Source organism: Siniperca chuatsi, linkage group LG16 (assembly GCF_020085105.1).
Source record: "Siniperca chuatsi isolate FFG_IHB_CAS linkage group LG16, ASM2008510v1, whole genome shotgun sequence".
Taxonomy (NCBI): Eukaryota; Metazoa; Chordata; class Actinopteri; order Centrarchiformes; family Sinipercidae; genus Siniperca; species Siniperca chuatsi.
Genome location: NC_058057.1, coordinates 964,804 through 978,303, shown reverse-complemented (window position 1 = coordinate 978,303; position 13,500 = coordinate 964,804). Strand labels below are relative to the sequence as shown.

The 13,500-nt window shown below is 43.5% G+C and overlaps 2 protein-coding genes across 2 annotated transcripts; one reads left to right on the top strand and one right to left on the bottom strand.

Moving 5' to 3' along the window:
* Positions 1-462: 462 nt before the first annotated feature.
* LOC122863222 (gap junction Cx32.2 protein-like) lies at positions 463-3,174 on the bottom strand. The gene is made up of 2 exons (XM_044169481.1): positions 3,029-3,174; positions 463-2,256 (listed from the first exon to the last, which is right to left on the bottom strand). The coding sequence occupies exon 2, from the start codon at positions 2,245-2,247 to the stop codon at positions 1,477-1,479; it is 771 nt and encodes a 256-aa protein (XP_044025416.1). The 5' UTR covers positions 2,248-2,256; positions 3,029-3,174; the 3' UTR covers positions 463-1,476.
* Positions 3,175-3,306: 132 nt separating this feature from the next.
* On the top strand, positions 3,307-9,342 carry LOC122863221 (gap junction Cx32.2 protein-like). The gene is made up of 2 exons (XM_044169480.1): positions 3,307-4,474; positions 7,831-9,342. Exon 2 carries the CDS (start codon positions 7,847-7,849, stop codon positions 8,717-8,719), a length of 873 nt encoding a protein of 290 aa, XP_044025415.1. The 5' UTR covers positions 3,307-4,474; positions 7,831-7,846; the 3' UTR covers positions 8,720-9,342.
* Positions 9,343-13,500: the final 4,158 nt, after the last annotated feature.

Below are 13,500 nucleotides of genomic sequence, written 5' to 3'. Positions count from 1 at the left end.
ACAAGAGTGACCGGAGAAATATCAAGGAGAGCATCGACATCATCATCATCGTGCATCAGTCGGCAGACAGACCATCTCCCCTCATGTACACCGACCTGCCTGTGATAATGTGACTCAAGTTGTATACTTAAGTCACATGATTGCAACTGAGCCAACTCCAAGGTGATGAAACCCACGAGATGGGGTCGGGAACGAAAGCTCAAAATGCTAGCAGGTGGAGCTTTGCGTTGAGACAGCGTTGTCTCAAAGATCAGGAATGAACTTCCATGATCAAGTAATCTAAATATTTTTCTTTGTCTTTAAAACTACATACATAAAGGCAGATGCTGTCATCATGTTTTTAACAGTCCACCCTGTAACAGGATGTGTTGCCTGGACAACGGTTTCTACAGTGTCCTCAAAATACTGTGACACGCCACTGTGTACAAAAAGTTAGAAATGGAAGATATCATTCCTCTGATATGATGCTTCATGTCCTCATAATTTTATTACATTTCACAACACCACATTAGTCACAACATGACATTTACATCTCAATAAAATGACAAAGCTAAATGACAAACAAGAAATTTGACAAAGGAAAGTAAAATCCATCATTGCTCTTCTGTTGAATACACACTTCTGACTGGCCCAATACTAATAACAGCATTATAACAAAAGGAATTTAGTTTCGTACCTTCCTGTCAGAAATTGATGCCCAGTACAGGGAGGTAATCTAGCACTCGGATGTGCGCTGGCTTAGTCTTGGGACAGCTGTGGCGCAGTGCTGTTACATTTGAAAGAAAAAGGTCACAGCCTTGTAGAACTGAGCAACCTTGAGCCCACAAAGACACAGTTTTTAAAAAACGCAGCAACATCCTAATAAGGTTGAGCCTCTTCTCAACTGTTCCCCAACTAAGCTTCCTGAAATGGTCCGACACAACATGCGGACCTGGAGGAAGTAAAATTGGCTAGAGCCAAAGTGACCCTGAACCAGAGCTCCAGCCACCAAATGTAGAGATGTAAGAACGGTGCTGTCTGTGCTAGAAATTCTATCCTTTGGTTGATCTTATGTAGAAAGAACTTTTATAGCCTTTGACTCACCACATAGATATTGATCCAATCCAACCATTTTTACTGCTAATTCAATATTACCGCCCTTTAACTGTGAACTCACAAGTCAGTTTAAGTTTCACACAAGCACAACTCCACATTCAGTAGCCCCTGGATCAGATAATGTCCCGTTCACATCTACCACCTGTGTGCAATTTGATGGATAGGGTTGAATACTCTATCCTGCAACTTACCACAGACCTGATTTATTTAAAGCCTGAAGTAAAAAGTAAAGATATCATGTATAACTGTAGGTACACAAGATGCATGTAGTACTTTGACAATTTAAAAGTGGTTGTGACTTATCTCAATATTAATGTCTAACAACCGTCCCTCACAGTCACAGGATCCGTCTGAAAGCTGAACATCTCGGTTCACAGTCTTTCAACAAAGTGTAACTCTCTCAGCCGAGTTGTGGTTTGGTTTGTTGGGGCCGTACATCTCTGGGGGAATTGAGCCACTGCGCCTCCTTTTCTTCTCCATCATCTTTGAGATCATCAGGTGGAACATCTCCACGATGTTGAGGATCACAGAGAGGACGGCCATTGCCAACATGAAGACAATAAAGATGGTTTTCTCTGTGGGACGACTTATGAAGCAGTCTACTGGTGCCGGACAGGGGTAGTCTGGAAATGAAATCTTACTAGGCATGAATATGAAGCCGTAGAGGTAGTACTGGCCTACGACGAATGCCACTTCAAGCAGGATCTTGACCAGCAGCTGCATCATGTAGCTGAACAGCAAGACCCCCTTGAGCTGCACTTTGCCATGTTCATCTGAGTACTTTGGAGCTTTAATCATCCCATTCTTACGAAGCTTCTGCTCCAGGCGTCTCCTCAGCTTGTTTTCTCTGCGAATCACCAGCAGGACGTGGCCCAGATAGATGAGCGTTGGTGTGGAGACAATGAGGATCTGGAGGACCCAGAATCGTGTGTGAGACATGGGGAAGGATCGATCGTAGCAGGCGTTCTTGCAGCCGGGGCTTTTGGTGTTACAGTTCATGTTTCCTTGTTCATCTCCCCATATTTTATCGACGCCAGCAGCCAGGATGAAGATCCTGAAGAGGAAAAGAACGCTCATCCAGACCTTCCCCACTACAGTGGAGTGTGACTGCACCTTGTCTAACAAATCCGACAGAAAGGACCACTCCCCCATGCTGACAGCCTACGAGAGAGAAGACAAAGAAGGCAATGATGAATAGAACATGGCAGATTTCATGTCAGTCTAGTCAGCGTGAGGTAACCTTACTCGTCAGGCTCATCTTACACACACGACACTGTGGACGTGAAGACATGGCAGAATTCCAAGAAAATGCTATCCAGCAACAATACAGTCCACATTTACCAACTCTTACTCAATGTCTGAACAGGTCGCTTTATGTAACCTAACTTTTAAAAGTATGAAGACATGTTGCTGTAGTTTGAATTTTAGGAACAGTGGCAGAACAGTGAGACTTAAGAGGTCCAAACAGTTCATATTGAAACCATTATGAAACATGATGCAGTTTAGACTGACAGCACACCAGAAGCCAGTGCAGAGCTTGAAGAGCTTGAGTGATATGCTCTTTTTTCAGCAGCACTTCTGAATGAAGTGTACCTGTCTCAGATCTTTTCAAGAGAGCCAAAAACCTAAGTCCTATTACAGAACTCTAGCTCGCTAGATAGATGGAAACAAATCAGGACAAGTCAGATAGCTTGCATTTGATGAGATTCATCAAGTGCATTTGTTTGCAAATGTATTTCTCCACAGTGCGTAATACTGCTATATTCTTTATTCTATAAGGATTTTGAATGATTCGCAGACACCGGCAGATTTTTGCACCAAATAGATTAGACAGATGTTAGATTGTATCTGAATTAAATTCTCTGTCATGGCTTTCACATTTTTACTCATTAACAATTGATACATTGATTACATTTGTAATAACTGTTCCTACCTCAGTAATGACCAGTGCCTTGTTCAGTCAGTCTCTGTACTGTGACTAGGATTCTCTCACTTCCCTCTTATAATTCAGGCTGACATTGCAGAATCATCAGATTGTCTCAGTGACCCACCCACACTCCCTAACAACACGTCTGTCTGTTACTTAGTAGTGTTGAAATGGACTGATGTTGAGAAATAACAGCTTAGTTAGCCACAGCTGACCACAGCTGACACCAGATCAGCTGCTCCACCATGGATGAATAATCCTCACTCCTACAGAAACGTCTGCTGGTACCCGTGAGCAACGTGCTGAAGTTCGAGCTGCTCTAAAGGTGGAGGGCTGGATCCATCAGTCTTTCTCCGCCCGCTTGCTCAGGAGGTTATACTGATGGAAGTTTCAGGCTCTTTCAACCTCGAACCAAAGCTTCACAAGGCTCTCAAAAGTTCAGGTTATGTGAAGTCTGGGGAAATATTGGATTTAAACGTTTGTTTTGCCCTGGAAACATTTCATCATTGAGGCTGACAGTAGACATCTGTAAGATCACGAAAATGCATTTCAGACCATTTTCATTTTGACCAATGGCCTGTTTGTTTCATCTAGGTGGCGGACTTGTTGGAATTTTAGCTTTGGCGCATTAGTTTATTTTTCATAACCGCACCGTTGTGGATAATTCCTTACATTTTATTAATTAGTTATCTGGTTCATCTTATTAGCATTGAGGCTCTGGATTTCAAAAAGAAGAGTGTATACAGCTGCTAGTCTGCGGTGTGTATTTGGAATGCAATGTAAACATTTTCAGGAGAATTAACATCTTTTACATTATCTATTATACTCCGATATGAAGTCACCCCTGATCTCCAGCCAGTGATTGTAAAACATTCGACACAACGAAGTATGCTTTTTGACCTCTTCTCATAACTAACATCTGTAATACTACTCACCATAACATATGTGCTTGAACGACAGCCCATTTGACCTTTTTTAACAGTAAGTAGTAAGTAATACCAGGTAACATGTTGCAATTTCACATTTTCCCTTTTAGACTAATACACATTTCTACATATTAACATTTCACGTAAACAGGGTGTGTCCATGAAATGAATACACACATGCGGTCAGGGAGTAAGGTGTGTGACATACTGTGTCTGTCAGTCAGAGTGGGAGGTAAGGCAAAATATGATTTACTGTGACTGTCATCAAGGCTTCCTATTCAGGAAGTGAGTGTGCTGAAACCTTTTCATCAGACTCATCAAAATTATCATGAGTTTGACGAGTAAAAGGAGAAGCTGCGAGTGCGAGCTGCGAGTGTGCACGCCTGCGTCAGTCAGACCACACCCACAGGCCTCAGCGCTGTTAAAGGCTCGTCCTGGGCAGCGTGTGGTGTCTTTCGTTGCCCACACTCTGTCTCTCCTGGGATGGGCTCATGGCAAAGACTTTCTAATATCTGAAGCCGGGCAGGCAAGTACATTTTATGTTTCTGTAGCCTTGAACCACTTGCTCAGTAACATGCTGTTGTGTATTTCACTGTTTCTATACGACAAATCGGTCGCAATTCCAAGTGTACCACCTCAGCATATTGTAGTTGTTGCAAACTTTGAGTAACTTGCTGCTGTGACAAGTGTGTGGTATGTCTGTAAATTGTAATGTGTTTATAAAGCCACACCTGTGTTTATCAAACTGCTAAAAGGGAGATTTCGGACTTAAGCAAAGATAAAAAATAAATACAGCAGCAAGTATGCTTGTTTCTTATTTAACTGAAAAGAAGCAAAACTTGATTTTCTGTAAAATAATGAATCGTGGTCATCACTATATGCTGAGGCTCTGCTGAAGTATGTAGCACCCAGTAATCTTCCTGAAAATGTAATAAAACCCAACAATGTAATAACTTGACCAATAATGTAAAAAGAAATGTCCTGACAGATACTGTAATAACATTTTTACCTTTCAGGTGGGTCATTTTTTTCAAAACTGACGATGTAATAATGTAAAAAAGAGCTTTTTTCCCCTTGGAAATGTAAAGTGTGTCACGTTACTGAAAACACAACATTTGACACCAATTTCCTGTGTGGAAATGTAAACTCTAGGCTTTATGTAGAATTTGAAATTTACAACAGATGGCAAGCGGAACGTTGTTATCAGGCAAAGATGCATTCAAATGAACTGAACCCGCCCACGGCCATGCTGACCGGTCGCTGTGCACGGCTCGTCCAGCAGACCAGCGTGGATCTTAGATTAGACGCATCAGAAGATGACAAAAGCTGCAGAAGACTGCTAACGTTAGACAAGCGAGCGATGAAGGCAAAACAGTCGACTCAACCTCCATGAAATGTTCTTTTCCATCTGAGTCACCAGTGATTCGTATTGAATGAAGTGCCCTTTGCTTCGCCTGATCTTGTGAAATTTCTGCATACAAAAAGGGTTTCCAGTCGAATTTAAAAGGAAGAAAAAGGTGCACCTTAATAGTACATAAGTACATTTAAAAGTAGAAACTCTGACTTAACTGCACCCCCATGGATTATGATGGGGGGATCCAATCACAGATTTTCTAGTTTTAAAGGGGGGGGGGGCTTTTTACACCCCTGGTGATTTATTTCCTGATCAGGCAAAGTTAGCATCACTTAGCGTTGAGAATGGTACAGTTAGTCTTTCACCTCTCACAGCCTAACTGTGACTGCTGAGCGCAGGTCAAAACAATAAGGCTGATTTAAAAATAATTAGAATTAATAATTGTGGAACAGGCTATTGCAATTTGTTCAATTATGCCACCTACTGGTGCAGAATTGTAATAGCTTGTTCTAGCTGTAATTATTTAATGTTATGTGGAACAGATTTAATTCTATGAAAGTGCTACGTTGAGTAAAGAAGAAAAAATGTTGCAATATCAGTCAGGACAATTTATTACATTATTACTTGTTACATTTTCGATCAAGTTCAGTGCAAATTTTTATGACATTTTCAGGAAATGATTACATTATTGGGTGCTACAGGTGTATACATCTACGTTCAGAAACATTTGATGTAGCTTATGACCCTCAGTGAAGATGTGTGTCACATGACTACATTTGTTGCTATTTTGATAAAAAGCCGATTGGCTTGTATAATTGAAACAAATTAATGTGTCGAAATTTTTTGAACAACTTATGATCAGTGAAGTCTGTAGATGATCCGGACTGCGTTTTGGGACAATTTGGCCCAGTGGTTTCTGACGAGATGTCGAAAACAGGATTTTGAGAAAAAATTGCAAAACTTCATCACCTTGAAGTCAATGGGTGTCGTTCTATGTGCCTGAGTAGTGCGTGGAATTCTTACGGTTCACAAAACCACTTGTTGTGCAGCAAACGGGACTTACTGACTGCAGCACTGACACATGGTTTCCACTCACCTCCTCACAACTTGCCAGACGGGTACTTCTGTGAAGTTAAACTTCAAACAGTCAAAATGTTGGTGATACAATTCTGAACAAAATCACACATTCTTCTGGTTTCGGCTGGATTGTCAAATACTTTGGTGAAGTTTGAGCAAACATTTGGCGAAACAGAAAATGCTAATTACAGTAAGACACTGAATGTCACCGCGGGTTGTTTGACATATCGGAACACCATTTGAAACATACGTGATATCTAGTATCTAAAGAATGTCTGGGTCCATTGGGTAGCATTTGAATGAAGACTTGTGGAGATACAGATTAGGGTCGAGCGAGTACTCGGCTGAAACGAGTATCCGGTACAAATAATGTACCATCAGAGTAATGTCAATATCTGATATAGCAAAAACCCCAACTGTAAATACTTCTTACCCTTGTGATCAAAAAGATTTCTCTGAATCTCAATTCTGAGGCTGTTCTGTAAATAGTTTTCTAATTAATATAGCAACTTCTGATCGACCCATATCAATTTCAGGCTTAAATGTACAACTTCCGTCAGTCCGCTCGCTTCTGGTTTAAGCCCCGCCCATTCATCTCACCTCTGTCGGACGGGATTTCGTTTGATTTTTTGAAGTTTGGAATGTGAAATGCCTTGAAATTTGGATTTGTTGTAATAAGCCACGGCCACTTTAATCAATCAATCAATAGATGATGCTGACTACGTTTTGGGACAATTAAAATGATGAAGAATTTGGACTCTAAGTCAAGCCGTTGGAGATAATTGCGAAAGCGTGAACTTGACTATTTGGATTGGAATGTGCAACCCACCTGCCCATTTTGGTGACTTTTGGTCGCAGGTTTTGGCTGCACAAACACTTTTAGCGGAGAAAAATAAAAAAGAAGAAGAAAGAATAATGAGGCTCCAGCAGCGCGCTTCGCTGCTTCGTCCCCTAAAAGTCCTTCACTATTTGTCCTACTCATAAAACGTCTTCATCTCATTTCTTTGTACTTGATTGTAATTTTACTCTTATTTTTAAGGGAGCTCGGGTCTCTTCGCTGTCAGTATCTTAGATGGTACAGAAACAGCCAGCAGCAGATTTTCCTCCACGCTCCAGTTAGTCTTCTTTCTGTGTTGTGAAACGTGAAAAAACAAAAACAAAAAACATTCTAAGATTCTAATTCTAAGATTACCTGTTGCATCGTTTTCTGGCTCGCCCTTTCACAAAGTCCTGGATTCTGACAGACTATAGTTGTTTTTATTTTCAATTATTTTTGTTTTTTACGCAAACACTTTCATTCTGTCTGGCGTTAACGGGGTCTTGTCTTCGTAGGAATTGCAGACACCTTGACAAATAAAATATAGAATGATGCTTTATCTTTGTACTGGTCTCATTTATTTTTCAACCCCCAGCTGTAAGTTTGATGTCTGTGTGTTTCCCCTCTACTTTAGACACTAGTTTCCAGCCATGGGTGACTGGTCTTACCTGTCCTCTCTACTAGACAAGGTCCAGTCTCACTCCACCGTGGTGGGGAAGATCTGGATGAGTGTCCTCTTCCTGTTCAGGATCTTTGTCCTGGGTGCTGCTGCGGACAAAGTCTGGGGAGACGAAGTGTCAGAGTTCTACTGTGACACTCTGGAACCAGGATGCGAACACGCCTGCTACAACTGGATGTTCCCAATATCCTACATTCATTACTGGGTCCTGCAGATCACCTTTGTGTCAACACCCACACTGGTCTACCTGGGCCATGCTGTCCACATCATCCACAAAGAGAAGAGGATGATGGAGCAGCTGCGGGACAGCACTAATGGCACTGTACTGAAGAAGCCCAAGTATACTGATGACAGAGGGAAGGTGAAGATCAAAGGCATCCTCTTTTGCACTTACATGACCCAGCTGCTCTTCAAGATCTTCCTGGAGGTGGGATTCAGTGTGGGCCAGTTCTACATCTTTGGCCCAGTGTTCATAGACCTCTACTTCCACTGTACTATGTCTCCACCTTGTGCCCGTTTCAGCGGTGCCCAGTGTTACATTTCTCGTCCCACAGAGAAGACGATCTTCATCTTCTTCATGCTTGTAGTTTCAGGCATTTCGGTTCTCCTCAACATCCTAGAGATAATCTACCTGCTCTGTAACAAGAGGAGAGCCGCCAGGAAACAGCTTCTAGCTCAGCAGCGTGTGCTCACTTCACAGCAGTGCCCATCCATCCCAGCTTGGGGGGCCAGGAGCAGCCAGTATGGAGACTTCCCACTGTTGCCTCTGCCTGCTCAGGGTCTGACAGGCCTCTGCACTGATGACATACACATCGACTCTGTCAGTAAAGAGAAGGACAACTGATACATGAATTACACATGGCAGTTTTGGATGTTTGCTCTTGTTATTATTTTAAGTTACTCTTAAGTAGTTCAGAGTTTTTTTACCTTTTATATGGGCAATAGCTGGATTGTGTGAAAGATTCTTTACTGTGTTTTTCTGTAAAAGCTCAGTGAATGAAGGAATAAAAAAACCTTCTGTCCTCTGATTGGTCAATAACACCAGCTCCACTGTGTCAGACATGCTGATTGAAGGCTATGCAGTTCCAATGATGGACTGGACTAACACAAATTCAGTCATTCTTCATTGAAGGCAGTCTGTCTATCATATATTATGTGTGCCTTATTTGTAATATGTCTTATTTGATTGGCTGCAGTGCTAATATGTCTTTGGTTGTGAAGCGAATCCTGGTTTGTACTGGCCCTCGCTGAGAACGTTAGCGCACACATAGGGGTCGGCCCTATGTGTGTATGTGTGTTCCCGCCGCATCAGAGCCGGCCCTTCCATAACGCGCTGTTGGAGCGGGCATCATAAGCAGCTAGCATGCGTAAAATAAAACAGATATGGTTGTATTTTATGTTTTGGATCTGTGACCTTGTTTTCATTGCTACAGAAAATAAATACTAATCATCTTGGTTTCAGAGAAATGTCTGTAATGACAATGATTTTCTTTTCAAAACACAAAAAAATAAGATATCTGGTGTAAATATTTGACTCTTACCAATTATATGACACTCAAATGTGAATTAATAATACCCTCCAAAATTATATCTTTAAAAGTTAATAATAATAATTGTTGTTGTTCATTGTTCATTTGTGACTTTAACTGAACTTATTAGGAGACTAGATGCTCTTGCCTGCCATTGAACTCAGTCTCCCACAATCCTCCAGGTACTCACACCATGGACCCAGCTTTCAGTTATGATTGGTCAGTCTTACCTGTGACTCATGATGTCACCAGGTCAATAAAAGGGTCAGCGACCATTGTTCTTTCTTCCCTCCTGGCTTTGTCTTCGGCACTGCTGCTCAGCAGCAGCTGTCCTGTGGTGTGGCCTACTTGGAGCAGGCACACAGCAGAACCAAACTCCGAGTCTGCCAGCTAACTTAAACAAGCAACTGGCGTAACTCAGTTAGCGTGAGCTCCTAACTGAAAGAACAACACAAACGGACACTGCACAGCAAAGGACTTTTCCACAACGTAATTACAAACAGTAATTGTAACAGAAACACAGATCGTAGAAAAGGTTTCAGTCGTAGTCATATGGACACTGTTTTCAGAATCAAGACGTTTCGGCTCCCATCCGGAAGTCATTCTCAATTGTGAAAAAATTGGACGGGAACTGGAAATTTAAACTACTCTGAGTTACATAAGCCCTGCCCTCAGGAAGGAATCTGCCTGAGTATCTGTTAATAGCTAGTTTCACCTGAAACTGACCTGATAGTTTCAAGATGGCCCAGTAATCAGTAATCAGGCCTATTGTTCTCTGGCTGCATCTACTTCATCACTGCTAAGTGCCTGATTAGCATGTGATAGGCGTGACCAAGGTGATAATACACTCTGATAGACTTTGGGCAGATTAAATCTCAGACCACCATTTCTGTTCAAAGAGGGGTTCTCTTTCTTCACAAAAATGGCTTCCTTGACGCCCCGTTCAAACCAACTCTTCTCTCTACTAAGAATCTTCACCTTGGTTTGAACGTATGAAGTAGATGCAGCCAGAGAACAATAGGCCTGATTACTGATTACTGGGCCATCTTGAAACTATTAGGTCAGTTTCAGGTGAAACTAGCTATTAACAGATACTCAGGCAGATTCCTTCCTGAGGGCAGGGCTTATGTAACTCAGAGTAGTTTAAATTTCCAGTTCCCGTCCAATTTTTTCACAATTGAGAATGACTTCCGGATGGGAGCCGAAACGTCTTGATTCTGAAAACAGTGTCCAGATGACTACGACTGAAACCTTTTCTACGATAGAACACTCCTGGACGAATGAGGGACTACACCGTCTTAGAAACACAGATCAACTATGTATTCACTCTTTGATTGGATTATTATTATTATTATTATTATTATTATTATTATTATTATTATTATTATTATAATTCCCATTGAATGTATGCCTGCTTTATTTTATCCAATGTCTTAGAGTGGACGGGAATGATAGAAACGTCTTTTTACCATAGGTGTTGCAATATAGGGGCATTTGTGGGGATACAGTGATTCGCGACTTAGAAGGAATGTGGAACAGGCAGAGGAGGTTGCTCCTCTATTTTTGAGAGGCAAGAGGTAGAACCAAATATAAAAAAAGAGTAATTGGTTGACATAAACCATTACCAAATCTCAGAATCATTTATAAAATAATTTTTCTCTCTTCTTTGGAAAAAATCCATTAGGTCTATTGAAATTCTGATTAAAATGCTTCAACAGCAACACCTGCAGGGCAGGCAAGAGGGGGAAGGGCAGTCTGTGTGAAGTGGTGGTGGGGGGCAGAGGACGGGCTCCTGCTGTTCTCCTTAGGGTGGGATCTCTTATATCAATTGAATGTACTTAATGTACATTTTTTTCATGCTAATCTCTTATTGGCCAAAACACATAAAATGATGCTCCAACAGAGGACGTCCTTCCTAACCAATCAAGAACCAGAATACAATATTCATATTTGCATTGGGCCAATGACAATTTCCAAATTTCATCTTCAATTCTCTACCACTGTATTGTACTCCTCCTTGAACCGCCACCTTAACGTGGTGGAGGGGTTTGAGTACCCGAATGACCCTGGGAGCTATGTTGTCTGGGGCTTTATGCCCCTGGTAGGGTCACCCATGGCAAACAGGTCCAGGGTGACGGGTCAGACTAAGAGCGGTTCAGAAGCCCCCTATGAATTTTCAACCAAGGCCAGTTACGTCGCCCGATTTGGCGCTACCGGGCCCCACCCTGGAGCCAGGCCCGGGGTGGGTGCTCGACGGCGAGCGCCTGGTGGCGGGCCTTTCCCCACGGGGCCCGGCCGGGCACAGCCCGAAGGAGCGACGTGGGGCCGCCCTCCCGTGGACCCACCACCCGCAGGAGGATCCGTAGGGCGGGTGCAGAGAGATCTGGGCGGCAGCCGAAGGCAGGGGCTTCGCGACCAGATCTCCGGACACAGAAACTGGCTCTAGGGACATGGAATGTCACTTCGCTGGGGGAAGGAGCCTGAGCTTGTGCGGGAGGTTGAGCGTTACCGGCTAGATATAGTCGGCCTCGCCTCCACGCACAGCCTGGGCTCTGGAACCCGTCTCTCGAGAGGGGCTGGACGCTCCATTTCTCTGGCGTTGCCTGCGGGGAGAGGCGGCGGGCTGGTGTGGGCCTGCTCATAGCCCCACAGCTCAGCCGCCACGTGTTGGAGTTTACCCGGTGAACGAGAGGGTCGCGTCCCTCCGCCTTCGGGTGGGGGACAGGTCTCTCACTGTTGTGGCGGCCTATGGGCCGAACGGCAGTGCAGAGTACCAGGCCTTCTTGGGGTCCCTGGGAGGGGTACTAGACAGTGCACCGCCCGGGGACTCCGTTGTTCTACTGGGGGACTTCAACGCCCACGTGGGCAACGACAGTGCCACCTGGAGAGGGGTAATCGGAAGGAACGGCCCCCCTGATCTGAACCCAAGTGGTGTTCAGTTGTTGGACTTCTGTGCTAGTTGCAGTTTGTCCATAACTAACACCATGTTCAAGCACAAGGGTGTCCATCAGTGCACGTGGCACCAGGACACCCTAGGCCGGAGGTCGATGATCGACTTTGTTGTCGTATCATCTGACCTCCGGCCGCGTGTCTTGGACACTCGGGTGAATCAGAATCAGAATCAGAATCAGAAATACTTTATTGATCCCCGTAGGGAAACTCTTTGTTCCAGTAGCTCTTCTTTACGTCAGTGCACACAGGAGAAAACGATATTATACACTATAAACAGGTCAGAAATAAATTAAGTAACATGTTGGTATAAGTATAAGATAAACTAAGTGTCGAGTACCAAGTGGGTTTACTGGTAGATGGTGAAGTACAGTATAAATACAATGTCACTAATTATGTAATAAATAATAGTAAAAGCGGAGGTGCATGTACTGTCGAGAGTAATTGAGGTATATCCGTAACAGTAATAAGAAAAACTAACAAGGGAAAACTAATATTGCACTTGAGTAGTAAACAGAATATTGCACAATTATTATTAAGATGTAATGCTCAATGTCCAGTTTAGTGACCTAGGGTCAAACAGACTTATCCTTAGAGGGAGGAGTTAAATAGTTTGATGGCCACAGGCAGGAATGACTTCCTGTGGCGCTCTGTGGTGCTCTTTGGTGGGATGAGTCTTCCGCTGAAGGTGCTCCTTTGTTTAGCCAGCACGTCATGGAGCAGGTGGGAGACACTGTCCAAGATGGCGTGTAGTTTGGCCAGCATCCTCCTCTCTGACACCACCGCCAGAGAGTCCAGCTCCACCCCACAATGTTACTGGCCTTACGGATCAGTTTGTTCAGTCTGTTTGCGCGCCCGCTACCTTTAACCTGCTGCCCCAGCATGCAACAGCATACAGGATAGCACTGGCCACCACAGACTCATAGAACATCTTCAGCATTGTCCGGCAGATGTTGAAGGACCTCAGCCTCCTCAGAAAATAGAGGCGGCTCTGGCCCTTCCTGTAAACAGCCTGAGTGTTCTTGGTCCAGTCCAGTTTATTATCCAAGTGTACTCCCAGGTACTTGTAGTCCTCCACAATGTCCACACTGACCCCTGGATGGAAACCGGGTCACTGGTGCCTTGGCCCTCCGTAGATCCACAATCA

Bases quoted from the DNA above. Each gene is read 5' to 3' on its own strand.
- LOC122863222 (XM_044169481.1), bottom strand. From the start codon at position 2,247: ATGGGGGAGTGGTCCTTTCTGTCGGATTTGTTAGACAAGGTGCAGTCA.
- LOC122863221 (XM_044169480.1), top strand. From the start codon at position 7,847: ATGGGTGACTGGTCTTACCTGTCCTCTCTACTAGACAAGGTCCAGTCT.